The sequence below is a fragment of the Chiloscyllium plagiosum genome, chromosome 40 (genome assembly GCF_004010195.1).
Source record: "Chiloscyllium plagiosum isolate BGI_BamShark_2017 chromosome 40, ASM401019v2, whole genome shotgun sequence".
Lineage (NCBI taxonomy): Eukaryota > Metazoa > Chordata > Chondrichthyes > Orectolobiformes > Hemiscylliidae > Chiloscyllium > Chiloscyllium plagiosum.
The window spans coordinates 24,505,346-24,531,033 of NC_057749.1; the positions used below are offsets into that span (position 1 = coordinate 24,505,346).

Consider the following 25,688-nt stretch of genomic DNA (forward strand, 5'->3'; position numbering starts at 1 on the left):
TCTATAATACAATCGCAATAAGGTGATCATCCCTTTCTTAGTTCTCAGTTCCATTCAAATAACTTCCCTGGATGTATTTCTGGGAATATCCTCCCTCAGCACAGCTGTAATGCTATCCCTTATCAAAAATGCCACTCCTCCTCCTCTCTTGCCTCCCTTTCTATCCTTCCTGTAGCATTTGTATCCTGGAACATTAAGCTACCAGTCCTGCCCATCCCTGAGCCATGTTTCTGTAATTGCTATGATATCCCAGTCCCATGTTCCTAACCATGCCCTGAGTTCATCTGCCCTCCCTGTTAGGCCCCTTGCATTGAAATAAATGCAGTTTAGTTTATTAGTCCTACCTTGTCGCCTGAGAAACATGTTATGAACAGCGAGTGGTTTGGGATCTGAAATGTCCTGTCTGTGGCAGAGGCAGAGTAAAGCGAGGCTTTCGGAAAGGAATTGCATCATTAGCTGGTTGGAGCAAGATTATAGAGCTACAGGGAAAACATGAGGTTGTGCAACTAGATGAGCTGCTCTTGTAGAGAGCTGGCATGGACATGTAAGGCTGAACGGCCTCATTCTATGTTGCAATCATTCTATGATTTTACAATGTTTCGTTCTAATAAATTTATATTTATTTGGCACCCTCAATGTAGTGAAACATTCCAGATAGAGAATGTTATAAAAGGACGTGTGACTCCAAGTCCGCTAAGGAAGTATTGGGTCAGATTGTGAAAAACTTCAATAAGGAGACAGGATTCAAGAAATGTCTTAAAGGAGGAAAATGAGGGAGAGAGGGATGGGAACAGAATTGCAGAGCTTGTGGACCTAGGCAACTGAAGACATACTGACCAATGGTGAAGCAATTATAATTGGGAAAGCTGCAGGGACCAGAATGAGACAGTCACTGATGTATCTGAGGGTGATGGGCTCGAGGAGGTTATAGAGTTAGGGAGAGGTAAAGCCATGGAGGGGACATTCGACAGAGATTTTTAAAGCTAAGACTTTGCTTGATCAATGCAGGTCAGCAAACACGACAGTAAAAGCTTTCACATTATATGATATTATCTATCACAAATACTGGGCAGTTGGATGACCTGCATGTGCCAAAGGCTAGCAGTGTTTTACAGGAAGGAGAGAAGTTAAAGGCTTGGTGCTTTCAGTAGTTGAGGTAACTTGCAATTCAGTTGTCGGGATGGATTGATGTATTCCTGTCCAGAGCATGCAGCCATCCAGAATAGTTCGCTTCATGCACCAAATCCACATCCTGGAAGTGAAATACGAGCAGCGAGCTGCGATTAAATTCTCATTAATAGCACTGCACATTACTGTGAGACCTGAATTCCTCGCTGTAACTGATATGTGTTACATAACCGTGCTTATAATGTAATGTCAATGTTATTAATAACACAACATGGGGGTGGATTCAAACAGATAAACAAATCCACTCGCCCTGACAGTGAACAAAAATCAGCACTGCCTAGGAATGCAGCATTTCCTCTGCCACCCCTCAGTGTCCCCAAACATCCCACCAAAGAGTATATAACATTGATGGCAACTGAAGTCTCATTGTCATTGAAAGCTAAACATGACAAGCCAGAACATTAGAGTAGAAAATGCTGGAGAAACTCAGCAGTTTAGATTAGATTCCCTACAGTGCGGAAACAGGCCCTTCGGCCCAACCAGTCCTCCAAAAATAACCCACCTCCCTCTGACTAATGCATCAAGCACTATGGGCAATTTAACTTGGCCAATTCACCTAACTTGCACATTTTGGACTGTGGGAGGAAACTGGAGCCAACCCACATAGACATGGGGAGAATGTGCAAACTCCACACGGATAGATGCCTGAGGCTGGAATCAAACCTGGGACCCTGGTGCTATGAGGCAGCAGTGCTAACCACTAAGCCACTGCACCACCCCATCTTGCAGAGAGTGGAGAGAGATGATATGATCCTTCTTCAGAACTGAGCTGGTCTATCGCAGCCAATTGCTTTTCTTGGATCTACTATTTAGTTGAGGAGGCGTCCTCTCTGTAAAATGGATCACCAGCATGAAAGTGCGTTTCAAATTTCACAACCTCAGGAAGGTAAGAACAGGTTGAGGGGATGGGAACTACAAAAGGCAGAAGGAGAGCTGCCTCATATCTCACCCAAAGGACAGCACCCCCTGACCATGAGGTTCCTTTAGGTACTACTGGCTCAGCACTATTTGTTCTCAAATCTCTGGAACAGAATTGTGAATCTGTAACCTTTGGATTCAAGACATGAATTATTTTCTACCCATGGCTAACACTTAGTCTGGGTTTCAAGAGATTGGTAGGTTTTATTTTCCCACTTAAAAACTAGCAATTATTTTTAACAACAGTGTTTTTCTTATTGAAGTTGGTACGATTGTAGGATTGCAATCTTTGGAATTCCTTCAAAACAAAAAACTCAATGCTTATCTAATTGCATTCTACATTGATAGTAAGAATAAGGCATTGGTAAATGAAGACCATTGCATGGCAACATTAAAATGAGAACGATTGTCTGGGCCAATCACTGACACGTCATAATATAAGTCCCCATAGACCCACTCTCTCATTAGGATCACCATACCTCAGGCTTGGGAACAGGTAGAGAAGACCCTCTTCATGATAACCTCAGCCAGTGCGGGATTTGAACTCACATTGTTGGCATCACTCTGCATTGCAAAGCAGCAACTAGGTTAAATCAGTCAGTGGAAAACTGTTTAAAAAATATTAGCTTGACCACAACAGTCCCTAACAATATGATACTTGATCACTCTCTGAGTCATTCCAATTATCCCAGGCAATTGCTACATAACGCTGACAATGTATCAGCATATGACTGTTGCTCCACAGACTGGTGGAATTGGTTAAGTGATAGTCCTGAACTATCCAGCTGTCTCTTTGAGATAACATATAACACAACTCCCTCACATACACTTTTTGCAATATCCAATATGCCATAGGATCAAACCTAGTGTGAGCTCAAATACAAAATTTAATCCCAAAAGTTGGGAATAAATATTTGAAGGTTTGTGGGGATATCAAAATCTATATTGGCTCATACCAAAACTCTGCTGGCTTTGTCAGTCCCCATCTAATAACCTGTCCTCGAAAATAAACTTCAACATAGGGTGGCACAGTGGCTCAGTGGTTAGCACTGCTGCCTCACAGTGCCAGGAACCCAGGTTTGATTCCAGCCTTGGGTGACTGCGTGGAGCTTGCACATTCTCTCTGTCCTGTGGTCCAAAGATGTGCAGGTTAGGGTGAATTCGCCATGCTAACTTGCCCATAGAGTTCAGTGGTGTGTAGGTTAGGCATATTAGTCAGGGGTAAATGTAGGGGAATGAGTCTGGGTGGGTTACTCTTTGGTGGGTTGCTGTGGACTTGTTGGGCCAAAGGAACTGTTTCCACACTCTAGGGATTCTTGGTAAAACATTCTGAAATCTTTCACAAATACGCACAAGGAAATGGACACCAAAACAAGGTGAGAGAAGTCAGTTGGAACCACGGACTTGAATATGTCATTTGAAGATGGAAAATTTTAGGGAGGCCTTCCAAAAGTTATGATGGATACAGTTGAACTCCTTTTTCCAGAAGAAAAATTATTCAGAGAGTTAAAGTTATAGGAACAGGGTAAATCACTAAAGTGGTGCTTGTTCTGATGTGTGGCCATTGCAATGGAAATTGTTCATCAAACCCTACCTTAATTATTCTCGTATCATCATTCCATTGTAGAGTCATACAACATGGAAACAGACCCTTTAGTCCAACTTGTCCATGCCAACCATTAGTGCTCCTCTCAGAGTCATGGCTGGACATGAACAAACTGTGGATAGGAAGATGATTGAAATTTTGAGTTAACCTTGATATATCACAAAAAGCAGCAATGACCAGTGTTGCTCTTTCAGGAGGGGATAAGGCGTGAGAGAAGTTGATGGTGAGGACGACTGATTTGAGAAACATGGATACCACATCCCAGATGAGAATGTTTGTACACATTAGCACCACAGACTAGCACTGTCTGCCATCTAAAGTGACAGCAAAGATGCTATGATAGCAGAGCCCTCCACCACCTCCCTCAGCATCACTACAAACATTATTTGGTCATTAGTTCATTTTTGTTTGCAGGTTGAAATGAGCAAAGTTGTTGCTGCATTTTCGAAAAATATATTTTTACTATGTCACTCCAGTAGCCTGTGAAGTACTTTGGAACATCTGGAGGTTGTGAGAGGCTCTCTATAATTGAATTTATAAAAATAGGGTTGAAGGCAAACTGTAGGTTATGGAATCAAGGCATGGAGAGAAGGAAGACTTCAGAAGTATCTTGGTTCTGATGCTCCTTTATACTTTGCTCCCAGTATTCTATGAAATGGAAATTAACGATTCTGCTTGATATTTTAATCATGTGTGTATTTCGATATAAGCTTAAAAATATGTGTGAAAGGAGTGAGAAATAAATATGCACTTTATAGTCATAGAGATGTACAGCAAGGAAACAGACCCTTCGGTCCAACCCATCCATGCCAGTCAGATATCACAACCTAATCTAGTCCCACCTGCCAGCACCAGACCCATATCCCTCCAAACCCTTCCTATTCATATGCCCATGCAGATGCCTTCTAAATGTTGTAATTGTACCAGCCTCCACCACTTCCTCTGGTAGCTCATTCCATACACGCACCACCCTCTGCGTCAAAAAATTGCCCTTTAGGTCCCTTTTATATCTTTCCCCTCTCACCCTAAACCTATGCCCTCTAGTTCTGGACTCCCCGACCCCAAGGAAAAAACATTGTCTATTCACCCTATCCATGTCCCTCATGATTTTATTAACCTCTATGAGGTCACTCCTCAGCTTCCAAGGGAAACAGCCGCAGCCGATCCAGCCTCTCCCTATAGCTCAAACCCATCAACCCTGGCAACATCCTTGTAAATCTATTTTGAACCCTTTCAAGTTTCACAATATCCTTCCAATAGGAAGGAGACAATAATTGAATGCAATATTCCAAAAGTGGCCTAACCAATGTCCTGTACAGCCGCAAAATGACCTCCCAACTTCTATACTCAATACTCTGACCAATAAAGGAAAGCATACCAAATGCCTTCTTCACTATCCTATCTACCTACAACTCTACATTCAAGGAGCTATGAATGAGCACTCCAAGGTCTCTTTGTTCAGCAACACTTCCTAGGACCTTACATACTGAATCAGAACAAATTCCTCTCCATCTAAACCCTCGACACTATGGCAGTCCCAGTCTATGTTTGGAAAGTTAAAATCCCCTACCAAAATCACCCTATTATTCTTACAGATAACTAAAATCTCCTTACAAATTTCTCAATTACCTGCTGACTACTGGAGGGGTCTATAATACAATCCCAATAAGGTGATGTCCCTTTCTTATTTCTCAGTTCCACCCAAATATATTTCCGAGAATATCCTCCTTCAGTACAGCTGTAATACTATCCTTTATCAAAAACGCCACTCCCGTTTCTCTCTCACCTCCTTTTCTATCCTTCCTATAGCATTTGTATCCTCGAACATTAAGCTACCAGTCCTGTCCATTCCTGAGCCATATTTCTGTAATTGCTATGATATCACATATCCCAGTCCCATGTTCCTAACCATGCCCTGAGTTCATCTGCCTTTCCTGTTAGGCCTCTTGTACTGAAATTAATGCAGTTTAATTATCAGTCCTACATTGTTCTCTTCTTTGTTCCTGTCTGCCCTGTTTGACTTGTTCCTTTTCTGCTCAGATTGATCTCTTTCCTCACTATCTCCCTGGGTCCTTACCCCCCCCCACCACCTTACTAGTTTAAATCCTCCCGAGCAGCTTGAGCAAATCTCCCTGCCTGTATATTCGTCCTCTTCCAATTCAGGTGCAATCCACACTTCTTGTACAGGTCACTATACCCCAGAAGAGATTCCAATGATTTCAAAAATGTGAATCCTTCTCCCATACACCAGCTCCTCAGCCATGCATTCATCTGCTCTATCCTCCTATTCCTACCCTCACTAGCTCATAGCACCAGAAGTAATCGAGATATTACTACACTCGAGGACCTCCTTTTTAAATTCCTGCCTTTTCTATGTTTTCCCTTCAGAATCTCATCCTTTTCTCTTCCTATGTCATTGGTACCAATGTGTACAATGACTTACTGCACTTCTTTAAGAGAAAATGGAACGGTTTCTTCTGCACAAGAAGAGATATCCTTTAACGTAAATGTGCCTTTGTGATCTCCTGTAAATCACAAGTACCTTTGTTATCTCCTCGAACAGTCTGAATTGTTTAAAGGGGTCACATAGAAACTTTCAAGAGCTCATGACCACCCTCTTCATTTTACTTAGATTTGTGGCCTTAGACCATTTTATTACATCATAGCCATATAAACAAACTGTTTTTCTCCAACTTATCACCTTTCTAGCAGATTGCATAACTCAACAAAATTCACTACATGTTTCACTTTAAGTGGGGATACTCTTTGGTGGGTCGGTGTGGACTTGTTGGGCTGAATGGCCTGTTTCCACACTGTAGGGATTCGATGAATCTTCGTCCTGAAATTTATTTTAACTAGAGTCATTGCAGTAGATGAAATTTAATATTTTTTAAGGTGTATAATTTGTTTCACATTATACAAAACTTTAGGCCGTAACGAGACTTCTGACTTCTACTGAAGGGAAAAGCCAGTCAACCCTGTCTTATTATCAAAGTTATACACAGACTAATTATTTTCTTAGATAACCTGGAGACTACGATAGAACATGTTCTTCTGTAGTAGTGGGCACTGCCTGGGCCTGCTCCACCTCCAAATCCAAGACACACAACGACTAGAGGAAGAACACCTCATCTTCTGCCTTGGAATGCTTCAACCACACGGCATCAACATTGACTTCACTAGTTTCCAAATCTCCCCTACCCCCACCTCATCCCAGATCCAAATCTCCAATTCAGCACTGCCCTCTTGAGCTGTCCCACTTGTCCACTGACCTATCGCAATCACCCCCACCTACATCTACTTATTGTCTTCTCAGTTACCTTCCTCCCCCTGCCCCACCCTCCTATTTATCTCTCAGCACCCTTTCCAGTCATCACCTCTCCTGCTCCTTGGATGCTGTCTGACCTGCTGTGCTTTTCCAGCGCCACACTTTCCGACTCGGACTCTCCAGCATCTGCAATCCGCGCTTTCTCCTAAGCTTCAGCACCAAAACCACTAAGTTAAAGCTAGACTCCAAGCAGCCTTTGCCAAGAAAGGCCAATTCAGGACATGGCCAAACAGGCTAAGTATCAACTTGATAATCCTTCCAAGACACTCTACTGACCAGCACTGAGGGCACGAGATTCTTGGTCAGCCATATGCTGCTAAAGCATTGGTGCTTCCACCATTATGATCCAGGCTACCAAGTACATGTAAAGTTACATTGTCATAGCAACCCTGACTCTTTGGGCAGGCTGGGTGACTCAGTTGGCTGGATAGAAAGTGGGTCAACTCGGTGTTACAAGAACATGATTCAATCCCAGTTCCACTTGGGATGAGTTCACGACCCTTCTCTTTGCCCTACCCAAGGTAGAGACTGGCTAGCGGAATGATGCTTGACCAGAAAACAATCTGCAAAGCAAATCCAAAAACAGGTGATAGCTATTAGCTAAGCGGCATAGACTTAGGTTAAGGTGGTAGAAAAATCAAACTCTCTGCCTGGAAGAGCGGTGGGGGCTGAAACACATCTAAATTCTACAATCACTAGGACAAGTACTGGAAATTGGGATTAGAATAATTAGAGGTTGTCTTTGACATGATATCTGCAGCACAAGCCTTCAGCCTTGCTATGGAAATTACTTAAACACAAGACACTAACTATGACTGGCTCAAACATGAATATCATACCTCTGTTGGTCAGAATAAACCCTGAAAGTGGGACTAATATACTAAAGCAGCTGAATGCTAATCACCCTTGTATTCGCATAGTTAGAGCTCCTAAATATTGAAGTATTTGTTTAGTCTAGTTAACTTCACTGTTGTATCAAGTAGCATGGAAATGGGAGTAGAAACAGTATCATTCTGCGACAATTATCCGGAAGGGAATCTATGATGACACTTTGTCATCACATACACAGCGCTTTTTAACGCATAGTCCATTCAAATTGCACAATGTACTGTTTTTGCCACGGGACATGTACTGAGGCTGTCATATGCATGCACTATAACAGAATTAATCCCTTGATAATCATACAGTTTCAAAGATCACTTGCGTGTTCAATTATAACTATCCTTTTTTTGTGAAAATGTGTAAGAAAATGTCAAATTAAACTATTCACTTGTTCTATTCTTGCATTTTAGCTGTTTTTAAATTGTGTGTGGAGGAGGCTGGTACAATTACAAACATTTAAAAGGCACCTGGATGGGTATATGAATAGAAAGGGTTTAGAGGGATATGGACCAAATGTTAGGAAATGGGACTAGGTCAGATTGGGATGTCAGGCCAGTGCAGAGGAGTTGGACCAAAAGGTCTGTTTCCAAGCTGTTGCCTGAAATCAAAACAGCTTTCGAGCAACACAGTGGCTGTATGGAGCTTGCACATTCTCCCCACATCTATGGTTTCCTCCGGGTGCTCCAGTTTCCTCCCAGTCTAAAGGTTAGGTGGATTGGCTATGCTAAATTGTCCAGGGATGTGCAGCATAGGTGGAGGAGCCCATGGGGAATGCAGGGATCTGGATGTGATGCTCCTTGGTAGGTCAGTGTGGACTCTATGGGCTGAATGGTCTGGCTCAATGCTGTAGGGACTCTGACTCAGGATTTCATCCTGTCCATTATGCTAGTGGTAACATTGGCCAATTTTTGGCAGGGTCAGTCAAGATATATTATGGAGCTGAAGATACTGGCAGCCTTACCCATAGACCAACTCAACAAATGGAAAAAGAACTTAAGGCAGAACCAGAAATTGTACCACTTGTCATGTGATCACTTTAATGTTCTTGAGAGATTTAAACTTTGGGCTGACTACTGCAGTTTTTCAACAAGAGACACTGAACTCATGCACTGTTCCCCTCTTCAATACCCACTTTAGGAGAGGCTAATACCTTCACTGAAGCAGCAGTGTTTGTACAGATGTATCATGATCCCAAATTGTTGGCAATTTTGCAGTGAGTGGTACCATTCACAATTTCGTTTTTAATGGAAAAAAATCTGTGCCAGACTACAAATTCTTAATGAAGATTAGTGTCTAGTCCGACAAGAGGAAGGTAATTTCACCCATGCAGGTAACCACCATATTGAACAGCAGAAAATACATTACAGAAAGAGCCCCTTCAGCCATTAGACCTGTGCCTGTCAAAATTCACTACAGTATCCAATTATTCCAATCCCATTTTCTAGCACTTGGCGCATAACCTTGTATGCAAGTGTATATCTAGATACTTAGTTCAGAGGTTCTGCCTCTATCATCATTAAACATCAAATGGCGCATCACTGACATCTCAACCTTTCTCACCATCTGTAAGACTCAAATGACTGACTGAATACTCACCTCAATGTGCAGCCACAGCATGAAGTATGATAACTGAACATATAAACACCTGAATGTCTTTTAACATTAGATAAAATATTTTCCACTGGCTTAATTAGACCATAATGTCAGATCTGCAGAATACACACCAACTGCTATGACCTTATGTAAAACAAGAATAGCAATTGTTTACATATGCCATCACATCCAAGTCACATTCACCTGATTTGCATGCAATCATGCTATATGGTCATTGTATCCAAATCCTCACATTCCCTTCCTAAAACCAGTCTGGCATAACCACAGTCTTAAACCAAACTGGTTAAGACAACTTCTCTCAAAATGGCCATGAGCAATAAAGTCAGTTTCACCCACATTGACAACATCCCTAGAATAATGCATGGCCATTGATTAAAGACTGCACCCAATTTTGTAGAACCTTTACATTTATCTTAGTCATTCACTAAATTGGATGTGAAGTATATTCCACATTCGTGCAGCAAAAGGATGGACATTTACTTTCCAGTAATGCAAGATCCAAAAACAGAATGTGGGAATAGGCCAGATAGCCTATCAAGCCTGCTCCACCATTTTGTAAAACTATTCATTTGACATCAAATCTGACTTGGCTTTGATAGATATTCAATGACCCTAGCCTCTCCTAATCTTTGCAGAGGACAATGTCAAAGCCTTAAACAAAATCCTTGTTTCTATTAAATGGAAAGTCATTTATTTATTAACTGTATCTCAGTTTAGTTTCCACAAGGGAAACATCTTCTCAATCTTACATTTCAGTAAGATCACTATCTCCTGTTCTGAACTTTAACAAGTACAGGGCCAATCATTCTCCCCAAGTCATCTAGGCCAGAAACCAGCCCAGTAAACTTTCACTTCCCTGTTTCTAATGCAACTACACCCTAGAGTAAGGAAACAAAATTGCACAAAATGCTCTACATTAAGTCCTCCATTTTTAGCAAAGTGCCATACTTTTAACACTGGGACCTCTTCAATAAAGGCCTGTATTGCATTTACATTCCCAATTACATGTGCATGCTAACACTGATTCACGTACTAGATTAATCAGTACTGTCTCATTCTGTAGTGACTAATTAAATATCGCTTTTCTATTCTTGCTGCCAAAGCAGAGGACATCAACTTTGTGCTCCTTGCTTCAGATCAGAAGAAAATCTTCATACCAGCCTGTGTATTTCTTCAAAAGGAATGAGCCTGGAGATTAAAACATGATTATAGTTTTTGTGAAATGTCTGCTGAGAGATTCTGCTTAAACATTTTAAATGCAAGCCTTTTATTCTGAACCACTCAAGCTTATACAATGAATCATCCCTACACTTCCTTTGCTTACTGTTGAGATGTAATGACAAATGCAGATGTTACAACCTCTTAACATCAAGAGTCAGATTTCAAAGTAAGTTTATCATGCATAAAGCTTGTATATCATTAGAATATAATAATCTATTGGTTGCAGCAGTCCAAATGACTTCAAGATCACTTATGAACAGAAGCTGAATTGGTAAAGAGGGCAGTTACAACAGAATTAAAGACAAAAAATAAACTGTAGATGCTGGAATCCTGTCCAAAATAGACAAGCAGGGGGCTGGAAGAACACAGCAAGCCAGGCAGCATCAGGTGGTGGAGAGGTCCCTTCTTCAGTTCACCTGACTATTCAGAATCCAGATTCACTTAGATAATCTGAATTACTTGAACAGAAACATTTAAATGAGAAGCGGGATGAAGGCACATTTGGGAAAAGAGCACAATCCTAATGGACGACTGGACATTTCCATTGTTGTAAAATTCTGGAAAGCAATTGAGGGAAGAACTGCTTTTGTGACTCTGGGTGGTGTATCAAATCAGGCAAAAACATCTTCCCAGAAAAACTATTCAACACAGGGTAAATTTGAAATACTTTAATTTTTTAAACAGCTTTCTAGAAGTTACATAAAAACACAATGTGAAAGGAATTCACAGGCTTAACATTTTCTGTAAACAGCAATGACAAATAGTCACACAGTTCAAGAAACAAATGACAAAAAAACCTTGACAAATTTGTAATTCGAGACAAACTATTCCTGCTCAGTATCAATCTATGAAGCTGAATTCAGCCCAGATTGCCTAAAGAACATCTAGGCAAGATGATCAAATTTTGCTTACGCAAAAGACAATGAAAATCTGCACCTTTTACAGGCCATAGCTATGGGTATTACACAGCATTTATACTAAGGACTACCCTCTCCCACCAGAGCTACAATTAAAAAGTGGGAAACAGTAAAGTGTCCCTTGATGTGGTTGCTACTCCTCAGATGAAGACTGGTCAATGGAGTACACCATGAACAGCACATCAGGCCGAGCTGGAACCGAGGGATGGCCTGGTCTCACAATCTCAAAGCCCATGAAGCTGAATGTCCTCAGAAGCAAGGCTGTCCAGACAGGAAAAAAAAAAACAGAATCCAACATCAGTTAACATACTTTCACCAGTTACCAATTTGTATCAGGTGACTAGTTTATCGACCAAAGCATTTTACAGAATTCAAATCATGCACTTTGATGCTGTGGTTCTGTTCGCCGAGCTGGAAGTTTTTGTTGCAAATGTTTCGTCCCCTGTCTAGGTGGTACAAATGCCGGAGGAGATATCACAGAAGCGCTTCACAGGAGGCTCCCAAGCACTGAGGATGTCACCTAGACAGGGGACGAAACGTTTGCAACAAAAACTTCCAGCTCGGCGAACAGAACCACAGCAACGAGCACCCGAGCTACAAATTTTCTCACAAACTGAACATTTACTTTGTTGTTTCAGAAAATGACCTATGAAATCCCCACTGTTTCGTCTGCCCGACAGTTTTTCTTCACTACTCCCTCCATTCTCACTTTTAGTTCAGTCCAACTTGCTGATGTAATTTCATAGTCCTAAAAATGAAGTGAACTTTTCACAGATAATGAACTTTCAGTACAGTAATGAATATACAGCCTCATTATTAACTGAAACTGATCTGGTTGTATGCCACAAGATACATACTTAGTTTTCAACCTAATGGCTTTCCAATGGAGAAAATCTCAATCAACAGAATGCTCAGTGTATATTTATACTCCATTCACTTTGGATAACCAGTAACTGTTACCCAAATGCCTTTACAGATTCACATTGTATGGGGATTACACTAAATTACTGAGAAAATGGTCCATACATTTTATCAACCGTCTGGATTTTTAAATCTGTAGCTGGCAGAGAACATTAATTCCTTGTATTAGCATTTTAACAAGAGCAGTCAATAGTGGATCTTGGTTTGATACTCCTCCCACTCAGATACTGCTCCTTGAGAGCCACTAGAACAAAGAGCAAATGCAACATCAAACCAGGCTGAAATCTGCCATGTCTGAGAACACTACAAAAGGGAGTGGAATGATTCCAGTGGTGTTGTTTCTGACACTATACAGCTCACCAGCACTTGGCAATCCAAGTGGACCATAACACACTGTTGGAGACTGCAACAACCTATCAGAGAAGGGCCAGGTAATTAAGCCACCAAGCTTTTAGTAAAGGAATATTACCCAAATGTAACGATTCAGTTTGAAGACGACAGCAAGGGGGAAGTATTTTCCCTGGAGTTGTCTTTTCAACCGAGGGTCACAGTTGGAACTGGATCAGCATGTTAACGCTTGGAAGTGGCCTTGCATCCAGACTGAACTAGAACTGAATCTACGATAGAATTGCAAACTGTGCACAAAGTTCTTACCTCGATCCTCTCTGTTTTTGTAGAAGCAGACAAATACATATTCCACCTTCAGTTTCTCCTCAGCAAATTCTAGCAGCGCTGTTAACCTGCCATATTAAAATAACAGTCAGCCCAATGGAATAGTAATTTGTTCGGTTGAACCAACATCTGCCCTTATTTAAAGTCAAACCTGCAGGTCAAGAATTAACACAAGGAAGTTTACATAACCACAAAGATTACGCACACAATGAAGGGTCTAGTGACAGTGTCAGTGTCTCTACCTCTGGACTATAACGTCTGGTTCAAGTCTCATCTGTCCTGGAGGCAAGAGTTTAATACGCCCAAACAGGGAACTTAGTACAGAAGGAAACAAAATTGGACTTGGTGCAGCAACATACTGAGGGATTATTGTTAGAACCCCAGTACCCCTAATTTAATGAATTTGGTGTTGCAGTTCAATTCAACTGACTTTGTTTATGATGAAATTATTGAAAGTTGAAGAATGACAGCAAAGAAACAAGAACATAATGGGTAAAACGGGTTAACTAAGGCACAAAAGAAAATTCAGGAGTGAAACCAGAAGTGGCCAGAGGGAAATTTTACGTCACTGATAACACAAATGCTCCGAGACAGTGAAGGTTAGATAGTACAAGGGTGATGATTAATGTTTCTTTCCTGATAGCACTGATATCTCACTTTGGAAGAGATATAGGGGCAGCACTGCTCTCACATTCCAAGTTATTGGGTCAAGTAATAGTCAAAGGAAGTTCCACTCAAATTGCATATTGGTTTGAGAGCCACACGCAAAACAGGTTCATTTTTAGATATTTTCCAATGTAAAACGGAACAGTGAATTAACATGTGAATTCATTGTGTTCGAACATGGGATGGATGTTGGGGTGCTGCTGTCAAAGAACAGTGAAAGAGACCGTGAAGTTAAAAAGGTGCACTTAGTCACAGGGGTAATTCTGTGAATGAACTGCTCCATATGGAACCAAGTGAAATCCAATAAGTTTCAAGAATGAAAACATTTAAAGGGAGCAATATCATACAAGGTATTGAAGATTTTTTTTAAAAAAGGACAATACAGGACAGAAAGGACATTTCACAACATGGAATCTTAAGCAATGTTCACGAACAGTAGATTGAATGTATGCCAACTGTACCGTCAGCAAAACTTTGCTGTGCACGGAAATGAATAAAAATGATCAAAATTATTGACTACATGCACTGCTAACGTGTTTTTTTTTAAAAAAGTCAACATTGAATGCTGCTAAATGCAAGCATTTTGGATTCCATTAGGAAACATGCAAATTAGTGTAAGCAGTTTCTCAAACTCAAGAAGGTTCATGTAAAAGTCTGCCCCACAGCCAGACAGCAAACTAAATGCTTATACCCAGCATTCCAATATCCATTGAAATGATTCAAAGCAAGAAGCCTCAGGCACACAACACTGGACTTTTGCACAGGTTGCTGTTCTGAACAGAAGATTCATACATAGCACAGTACAGCACAGGAACAGGTCTTTTGCCCCGCTAGATTGGTCTGGCCATGATGCTATTATAAAGTAACCCATCTGTCCACACATTTCGCAGTCAAAATGCCTCAAATTTTGCTTTCATAGCTGCTTCTAACACTTCCCCTGGCAGTGCATTCCAGGGACTTACCACCCTCAAAAGCTTTCCTTGCATAGCCCCTTCAAACTTTCCCCATTTCACCTTAAAGGTATGTCGCCTAACAGACATTCCCATTATTATACCTAAAACTCATTCTATCCAAATACACATACCACAACCAAGATACACCTTGCTCTCAGCAATTTGGATTTTGTTTCAATACTAAATAATTGTTCAAGCCTCCCCTCTCCCAAGCCTTTACTTATGATTCAATACTACTTAAAGCTGAATTGAAAAAGGAAAGGTTGTTCAGAACAAAAACATAAGGAAAGCTTAGGAGTAGGTGCCAATAGCTTTCAAGTTACTCACCCTTCTTTGCTTCCTTCTGCCAAAACACCATTAGGAATTTCCACAAACAGACTCTTCTCAGAGGAAAGTGCATCCCATTCAGATACCTTAGAGTCTGTTAACTTGTACCGAAAATGGATAATGCGCTGCTTTCCATTTACTGGTAGCTCTTGCGTTACAGTTAGCTTCTCATCCTGCAAGTAGAAGGAGGTGCCAATTGAAACAGACTACCTGAAAATGGCTACTACTCAACATGTCCAACCCACATTGAAAGCCATACAGGGCTAAGCACAACTGTTAAATCACAATGATCAGGGTTTACAGATGCAGAAATTAGTCAGTCTTTTAGTGATTTTAAAAGAAGTAATTTAACTTGCCTAGATAGATATTTAGTGCTGTGCTCCTTGCCTACCTAATCAATAGCCCTCCATCAGTTCAAATCACTTTCCTCCCACCCTTCGGCACTTGTTGGGCCAAATAGCCTGTTTCCACACTGTGGGGATTCTATGATAAGCAAACAGGGATGGGAAGAATGGCTGCACTCAATCTTCTAACACTGGAAATAAGAGCTGGGTTAAAACCCATCCAAAATATTTTGTGCTTTTGATACAGGTTTCAATATTAATACTGATTGTTAGTCCATAATATGGGAACTCTAACAGTCACAAAAAGGTTTCTATGCTGCTTTGTTGCAATGTTTTCCACTGTCCCCAGGGTGATGTTGATTAAAGGATTCAAATGGGGTTAACATTGGAAAATAATTTGGCTGAGTTCTAGTATAGGTGCCAGCACTTGACAGCAAAAGTTTAGATCTCACCTGCCTTTCTTACTTCCTCTTTTTAATACTTGGTGCTGGTTATTAAGGCAAATGGAAGGGTCTAACCATCTTTGTTCTTGAGCCACTAAGTTTCCCTCTGCTATTATGTTATAACCATTTATACCTCATCTGGGAGTTGTTTTAATTAGTATTAGCTTGTCATTTGATCATTTTCCTCACTGCAAACTTTTCCCTGCATGCTCTTTTCTCTAGGTCTGCGCCAGGATCTTCAAAATTCTAATGTACGTTTTGATGGACTTGAAACACTGGCAACTCAGAACATGTGTAGAGGGAAACATCGGTACTGTGCTTGTGGTGCACATTGTTTAACTTTAGACAAGTTGTAAGACGTTTAACTCTCCCTACATTTCAACACATCTGCCACACTAAAACGCACGCTTAAAAGGGGTAAGGAAGACTTGGGAAATAAACTTTGAATATTTTAAAAACAATAACTGGCTATATGATTTCAAAGCTTCAGCACTTTCTGGTTCAAATTATTCACTGCATTCTCCATCCTGCCACATCACTCTCAAAGGAAAACAGGGACAAACGTCTGTTGCCTGGCCAAGAAAACCTGCGCAACCATTGCCTATGCAGCTATTTCACTTGTAAAATGCCAGTAGAACAGAGCTCAGCTAAGTACTTTAACACCATATCCTGCAAGCATCTGTCCTGCGCATTTATGAAAACAAATTCTGCAAATGGTCTCCTGAAAAAAACAAACAGTGGAAACACTGGTCAGGCAGTCTCTGGTGAGGCAAACAGTTACTGCTTCAGGTCAATAATTTTTCAACAGGTACTGGAACAAGTTAGTGATACAATAGGTAGACTGTCAGGTACAGGGTGGAGAGACGAAAGAACAAAGATTTGATAGTTGGTTGAAAGAAAGATATATTAACTATCCCAAACAAAGTTTTAAACTTTCCACTGAAATGCCACTTTTTTCCTGCACAGCTGAAGCACTTGAAACTTCAACACTTCCCTCATTCCCGAAGAAAAAAAGGAAATTCCCCACGATTGCTGTCAATAGTTTTGACAAGGTAGATAAGAGCCCATTAGAACAAGTATGATGTTCAATATCACCACCTGAGTCTCCTACAAATTATATCCTAATGAATAACATTCAAAACTACAATCAGCCATACCACTTCAGTATGAAAAATGCTGTCAAGTGGTTATCAACTATCTAAGTATAATCTGAGCAGAAGGTGAAGCCAATTTTATTTTTTGGCAGCCATCTTTATGGTTTGGATTCCAAAAGAATGTGCTGTATTGCACACACTTCAATTCCATGTAAGCAAACAGGAAGGAATTGTTTAGTGTTTTTAGCTCACTGACCACTTGCGTTTGCATTAACAACAGTATGCAGAATTCAGCTTTCACAAAAGGTAACAAAATAAATACGCTTACCGCATGTAAGAGAGCTGTAAGAGTGTGATCCCTTCCATTCCCTCGCCCACCCGGGATCTTCACTGATGGGTGAGGGGCATCAGGAACACCACAGAGGCCCTGGACTGAGGTGCCTGCAGTACTGCTGCTGAGATGTACCACTCAAGGAAGGAATATTACTGTAAACAAAAACAAAAGAAAACAATTTTAAGGCTTGGAGGAAGTCACAATCAAAGAAATACAGATTAACAAATGTTTTGAACCAGAAGACACCGTTCAATACATCAACACTTCCTTCTTGTGAAAACACATGCCTTTCACCAAGAGATTTAAAAAAAACATTAAACCTCATGGGCATCTCCACTGAGAATCTGTTGAATTATATCATCTTGCTTAAAAAAGGCTCAAATTTTGAATTGTCTTTAAGATTGTTAACTTTAAATTTCAGTTCATTGAGTGATGAGGCTAGTCAGAAAAATGGAAAGCTCTCTGGCAAGTAGAACAGAGTCAACCTCTCCTTTTAAAAGGGAAGGGAGTGAATGATGCTATTAAGTATTCTGTGAAGACTGGGATCATGGCACAGAAAATTCCTGCTACCTGCATAACTGATTGCACTTGTGTTGTCGGATCACCTTTTGGCGCCAGTGACACTGTCCACCCTTCCCACACTGAAATGTGAAGTAGCACTGCTGACTTTGTCACTGCAAGGCTGCCCCACTCGACCTCTACTGCATCACCTGCCCTTTAGGGGTAAATTCCATAGCAATGTGCCAAAGGCAATTGGGAGACTGAATTAGCCTGCAGATGTCTACAAGTTCTACAATCAGGCAATCAGCTTATTCTGTGGAAATTATGAGCATGTTTTTGACCAGCTGCCTCAATTTATTTTTATGGCTTTTAACACTCCAGTGAAGTGTTTCAGACATTTATAAATAAGTTTTATGATTAGGCATGCAAATTAAGTTTACTTCATCACATCATTAGATCAGTTTGAGTATCTTGAATAGTAAAATTGCGAGCTTGCTAGTTAACAAAATAGTTTATTGGCTAAAACATTTTGTACCACATATGCCAATGACATAATCCCCAACTGTGCATTTACAAGTTAGTTCATTTGCCATGAATAAATTCACCCAAATGCCATATCATATGGAAAACTATCACTTGACTACTAAAATAGATTAATCCACAAAATAGATGAATTGTTTTCATGCACCATCACTACAACTAACTTACTACACCACTGAAATTTAAGAAACAAACACTTCGTATCTACTGAAATTATTTTTCTTTCATACCGTGGTTGAAGTACTAACAAGGGGTCTTGAGCAGTAGGAATCGATCCTAAATCACAAACTAAATGATTCATGGATTGATTCAGATAAAACTAGCATTTCCTAAAAAATGCTGTGATCAAATACTGATCAGAGTGAAAAAGAGCGAAAGGACATCTTATGTTCTCACAATTGCCAAAGTACTTCTCAAATGAAGCACTTGAGGTACAAAGACCACTGCTTCCAGAATAATGAAGTCAAAGACTAGGTTGGTTTTAAATTCAACCACAGAATGTGGGCATCACTGGGTAGGCCATCTTTTGCTGCCCTTCCCTATTTGCTGAAGGCAGTTGTTTCATCCAAACTGTTGTGGGTCTGAAGTCACATGAAAGTTACTAAGCATGACAGGCTTCCTTCCTTAAAAGGACATTAGTGAACCAGATGGGTTTTTGGAAATGTGGTTACATGGTCACCATTAGACGAGCTTTGGTTCTAGGTGTAAAAATCTGAATTAAGACTCATTTGCCATGCTGGAATTCAAATCCACATCTCATGTTCTGTTTAACTAGTCTAGGACACGACCACTATGGTAGTGCCACCTCCACCCCAGTTAAAACGCTTTCAGACAGAACATTAGAACTTCCTTGGGATATTTTAGACACAGTTCCTGTTAATTATCACTTTACACCTGAATACAAAACCTTTAAAAAAAAAATCAAATTTTCTCAACATTTATTACATAAAGTACACTGGGATCAAGTCAAGAACTACACTAGTTTAGCTGATGCAAACCAGTGACCTGGGAGGCTGTGCAGAGCTTGGGGGGGCACTAAATCATGCTGTTTAAAACAATTTAACAGCAGCAGATACAAAGATTATCATGGCGATGGGAGAGCTGGAACTGAACTTCCAGTGGACAAGGCCAAGGATATCTAATTAAGACCATTAAAACAAAGCGCAACAGCTAATGAGACAGCTGCCAGACTCAAGTATTGCAGGCACTTGGTGGGAGACAGTAGTCTCACATTAGCCTACAGTCTTTAATTTGATGGAACAATTACATTACTTCAAGAAAATAGGTGACAATCCAACCGTGCTGTGTAGAATTCAGAATTGTAAGAAAACATGGATATCCAACAACCACACCTACAATGTGCAGAAATTAAAAGCCACAATGTTTGAGTTCTGTGCAGCAGGCTTCCTGTGTTATGGTGTGACACAGTTCAACATCACATCTGACAGCATCCGATGAATCGTGATGCACAAGTAAACTTTTAATTGAAGCACACAGATGTTCTTTTTTAAAAGAAGAGTGTTTGGGGAGATGATCCAGGCATCAGTACTTTCAGCTGCTTCAACAATGAGCAACCTGTCAACGGGAGAAGAAATGGGAATGTTTTGCTACAATACCGGTTGATAAGGGTCAACATTTACACCTCTCAATTGCAACTTAGAAGCCCCCCTAACTGTCAACACGTACCACTTACAAAATGCACTGCTTCTTTATAGCACCTTCCAAACCTGTGGCAGCTATCAAACAAAATGGATGGATACAACATAATATCAGCACTTACATTGACTTTCATAGGCAGAAGTCACAAAGCACTAAATGCTTTCTGCAGCGTAGTTATTCTCAATGTAAGAATGAAAACAGCTAGTTTACACACAGCAATAACCCATGAACAGCAATGGCATTGTCACCATTTAAATTTATTGTTTATGATGTTGATTGAGCAATGAATATTGACTAGGGCACCAGGGATAACTGTCTCAAAGTAATGCCACAAAACCATCTACATTTTGCTGAGAGGCCTCTATTTAAAATCAAATTCAAAGGAGGCACATTCAGCCGAACAACACTTCCTCAGTACTGTATTGGTGCATCAGTCTTTACTACTGTGCTCAAGCCTTGGAACTTGTGGCTCAGAGTTGAGTGATATCAATAACTAAATAAAAAGAGGAGCTGCTGATAACTGCTGTCTAATGCTACTTCATGATGTACAATGATATCAAGATTAAACTGGCCTTTAAAATAGACAGGCCAAAGGCTTTGCCAAAGACAACTATACTTGTAGAGATAGGGAAACTAGCTATTAGCATTTCTGACTGTAAACAGTGCTTTGAAAAGCTACCTGAAACTTTGACATTTAGAGATGCCTCAGTCAGCAATGAGAGTTTACAATCCATTACAGTAGTGATACAGTTATAGTTATAAAGATGACGACTGTCAGTAAACAAAACAGTGCTAAGAATCTGCAAACTCACTTCCTGCAATGCAGCAATGGCTTTGTGCTGGTGAGTTGCATCATCTGCAGTTGCTACTTCCTCAAACAATTTGAAGTCAATATACACAAGACTGTCAAGCAAAATCAATGACATGTCTCTGCAGGTCTTTAACAGCAGACACTCAGCACATACTGAGTAACGTTTAATACTATCTGTCCTTGGGGAAGTCAGCTACAAGAATAAAAATTACCCTGCATATTTTAATAATTAAATTCTGTGACCAAATTGAGTCAAATATTTTAAAGTCCATGAAGTTTTAATCACTAAATGACTGGGATCAGTGCCAGTTGTTAGAAAAACACACCTGGTCCACAATTGTCCTTTAGAGAAGGCAATCTGCAGTCCTTACCTGGTCTGGTCCACATGTGATTCCAGACCCACACCAGTGTGGTTGACTCAATTGGGAATGAGCAACAAATGGTGGGCCAGCCAACTGGCACCCACAACCCATGAATCAATAATGTTTTACTGTTACAAACTGATTTTAAATGCTTTTTCATGTGTCGGGAGGATGCCATTATATTTTTGCTGAAATCACCTCATCAATTCTTCCTTGGAAATCTTATGTTTTGAACCAATGCGCCACGTTTTCACCTTTTTAGTCAGAAATGCTAAATCCAAGCCATCCAATGGCCACAGAAATCCAGACCATAAATTCCAATACTAGGATCATACTTGTTGCCCAGGTCAATTTGCTTTTGGATACCAAAAGTGTTACAGAAGTTACTCTTCTTCAGTTCATATTCCCAAACCTTTAGATGTTTCGCTAGAATTTCTTCAACTTTGGCTCCTCTGATTGCTGTTCATTGCACAATATTAATATCAAATAATTTCAATCTTAAACCAGTTACATTGAGATCATAAATTTCAAACTTAGCAAACCTAAAGTAGCCATTTCACTTAATTTGTGGTTAGAAGTCAAAATTGTCAGCATTCAATGTGACCTGTCTACTTTGTTTACAATAAAATAAATTCAACTTTTCACATTTACCCTTTAGACATTACACAAAATTGTTCCTCCCACAACCTCTCCCTAACCACCTCATTTATTTTGCCTATGTTAAAATCTAGATCTGATTCTGGCTTCCAAAATAATCCACAATACTTACTTCCTGTAGAACATTCTAATTAATGCACAGCTGCCAAATACAAATCTTTGAGCTCGCAGAAAGCTGACCAGAATATTTGCAGGAGCTGAAATGCAATCGAATGCCAGAGCTCAATGCTCTCATCCTACGTTTCACGGGCTTCATGTAATTCAGAATGGTTATAAAATTAAAAGTTCACAACACTCCTGGATTGCACCACTGAGAAACCAACTGCAACCCAAGGTTTACAGTTGGCTGCCAAAATGCTTTTAGCATAACAATAATGGCTCTGGACTTGCAATCAAGAGGCCTAAGGAGGTTCAAATCCTCACTTTACATGGTGGAAATTAAAATTAATCTGAAATTAAAGAATCTAACAGTGACCCCAAAGCCACAGTTGATTGTTGCAAAACCAGTCAGGTTCAGCGGTATCCTTTAAGAACCTGCAATTCTCAACTTGTCTGGCCTGCCTGTGACTCCAGACGCATAAAACTGTGGTTGACTCTTAAAAGAATGCTCACTCAAATGGCCAAGCAAGACACTCAGCCAACTATATGAAACTATGCAAAATTAGAGGAGTGAAACATGACAAACTAACCAGCTTTGGAGTAGGCACCAATCTCACAGCCAGCTTTGTCAAGCCTAAAAAAAAGCTGTCCATACAAAGATTGACAGTTTGCACCAAAGCTGGGACAGCCTATCCAAAGACTAATCAAGCAACATGCTGACATTACTTCTTAGTGGACGGCACAGGGGCACAGTGGTTAGCACTGCTGCCTCACAGCGCCAGAGACCCAGGTTCAACTCCTGACTCAGGCGACTGACTGTGTGGAGTTTGCACGTTCTCCCAGTGTCTGCTTGGGTTTCCTCCGGGTGCTCCGGTTTCCTCCCACAGTCCAAAGATGTGCAGGTCAGGTGAACTGGCCATGCTAAATTGCCCGTAGTGTTAGGTAAAGGGGTAAACGTAGGGGAATGGGTGGGTTGCGCTTCGGCGGGGCGGTGTGGACTTGTTGGACCAAAGGGCCTGTTTACACACCAAGCAATCTAATCTAATCTTAAAAAAGTAATCTAATTTAACTTAACATATGATCCCACAGTTTCTCAGCTCTAGATGCCACCATTACTTCCACGTCCCTCAGAGATAGTGGCATTGTAGCATACTGAGGAAACTGCCCTGGGAGTCAACAAGCCGGACCCCTTGAAGTCTCATGGCATCGGGTCAAACCTGTAGAAGGAAGCTCCCTGGCAAGTATTTGCTACCGCCAGCTGAAGAGTCAGTACTCCAGTGTTGAAGCAGGAGGCTGGAAGAACATAGCAAGCCAAGCAGCATCAGGAGGCGAAATCGATGTTTTGCGAATATTTACCCCTCAATGCCATCTCACTTGTTTTTCTGGCCTCCTGTTTGCCTGCTTTGGATTCCAGCATCTGCAGTTTTTTTGGTCTGTAATTAACTGGAAGCAGAGAGTAATAAGGGCACACAATGTACTAAGCAGGAGGACTTGAACGGCAAACAGTACTGCTGATCAAGCAACAAAGGTTATAGCTGCAAGATTGATTTCCTCACCACCTGTTGCTGATCCAAAATGGAAAAAAATTCTGAAAACATCTTTGCAAATCCACATGTTGCAGATGCACATGCCCAGGGTGGCATTGGTAATGACCATCACAAAGTATAAATGGGTGAGAATGCCAATGATCAAGTGCAAAAGACCAGGATGAAGCATTTGCAATTTTGCATAGTTGAGTGGATGATCTATCTCAATGCCGAGCTCAGACGAAAGTTACTTGATGAACATATGGCCTATGAAAAACTGGCTAGATCCAACTGAGCAGCCCTCCTACCACTGGCAGTAGTATGTGTATACCATCTACAAGGTACACTGAAGCAATTTGCGAAGTCTTTTTCAACAGTACTTCCCAAACACTCAGCTGCCATCCAGAAGGCCATGGGCAGATGCTTTGAAACACCACTACCTGCATGTCCCCCCCCACACACCAGCCTGACTTAGAACTACAGTACCATTCTATCAATGTTACTGAATCAGGATCCTAGAACTCCCTCACCAACAATGTGGGTATATCCACACTCCAGAGTGAATGTATTCAAGGCAACAGTTTACCAGAGCCTTCAAGGGCAATAATGTTAGCATAGCTAGTGGTGTCTACATCCCACAAAAAATATTAAAAACCCACTTAGAAGGATGCAGCACAAATCACAAACAGGAAGATTCAAAAATCATATTTATTATCAATGAACTATCCAGCACAAACCACTCTGCTTTTTATAGTGATTACACTTGAGGTGTTTTAATGCAGAGAGTCACACTGACATGCTGTTCATTAGTATCTGGTAAGGTTATAAAGCACAGATTTTTTACAAATCTAATGTCTACAATGTATCATCGTAACAACAACTGTCCAACATGAGACATCAAGTCAATATTTCCAAACAATTCCAAATCAAATATTCAAGGTCCAACATCTATTTACTTCAATTCTTACAAACAATATCTGAACAACCCAGCTGCATTTGCTCCAGTTACAACCTTCATCTCTACAGTTTGTGTGAACATCCAGAAAATTTATTCTACAGAAATAGTTCGCTAAAGTCAGTGCAAATAAGGCTACATTTTGTATTGTACTAGCAACTAAGTAGTTAAATGGAGTGGTCATTTGGACTGGAATGTGTCAATGTAATCAAAATTTTATTTTAAAATCCTACCTTTATATACTTTCACTGAAAGATACAATAACAGCAGGATACTTTTTCCATTATATATGGAAAAACATCCCATTTGAAATAACAGGCAAAGCTACCAGCATAGACTTCATCAAGGAGGTATCCGCCCATAAGTGCATACACTACAAATGTTTACAACATTAAAAACATATCACATGACAGAAGGTGTCATAATCAACACCTCACTGGACATACAGAATCTATACCATGGAATCTTATTGGAGAGCTTGCCACTTAACACATACAAATTTCTCCCAGAGCATTTTAACATCTACTTTCCAATAATTTCTCCACTGCCTTTACACAAAGGAATATTAATTCAATTTTGTCAATAGGATATTTTAGATCCAAATAAGCTCCTATAAAGCATTTAAAACACTCCTAAACAGCTTTAATCTTGAATTTTGGCCTCATGGATCCTGACACCACAGTCCTTGGAACTCATTGCCTCAAATTGGCCTTATTGAGCTAAGGATCTCCATCCACTCATATCTGTATCCCTCCTGAAGAGGGATTCTGTCATAACAAATTTTCTGCTCTCTCATCAGAGAAAGCAGTTCTCGCTCTCATACAAACCTCAACTCCTAGCCAGGTCATCCCATGTCCTCTCCCATTTCTGCAACCCACTCGCCCAGTGATTTCCTTCCAGTCAATTCTCAAACCCCAGACTGCAGCTCACCCACTGCTACCCATCCTATTAACCATGCCACTGCTTGTCCCAACTCACTACAGTCCAGAAGGCAAGTTGCCTCTCCTGCACCTCCAAATGCTTCAGCCTGTAAAATCCACCGACACCACTTCCAAAGCCCATCCTCTATGTGCCCTCATTTCGCAATGCACCCTCCTCCTCCCATTTTCCCACAATGATCCCTCATTCCATGTCTCCCACCCACCTTTGC

At 40.6% G+C, this 25,688-nt stretch overlaps 1 protein-coding gene across 1 annotated transcript in view; it reads right to left on the reverse strand.

The window, feature by feature from the left end:
- Window positions 1–11,410: 11,410 nt before the first annotated feature.
- LOC122542627 (ornithine decarboxylase antizyme 2-like) overlaps window positions 11,411–25,688 on the reverse strand; it is a 14,950-nt gene continuing 672 nt past the window's right edge. The window contains 5 exon segments of the mRNA XM_043680606.1: window positions 11,411–11,935; window positions 13,250–13,335; window positions 15,214–15,386; window positions 17,423–17,503; window positions 17,505–17,580. Of these exon segments, the coding sequence (XP_043536541.1) occupies window positions 11,808–11,935; window positions 13,250–13,335; window positions 15,214–15,386; window positions 17,423–17,503; window positions 17,505–17,580 (544 nt within the window). The 3' untranslated portion in view covers window positions 11,411–11,807.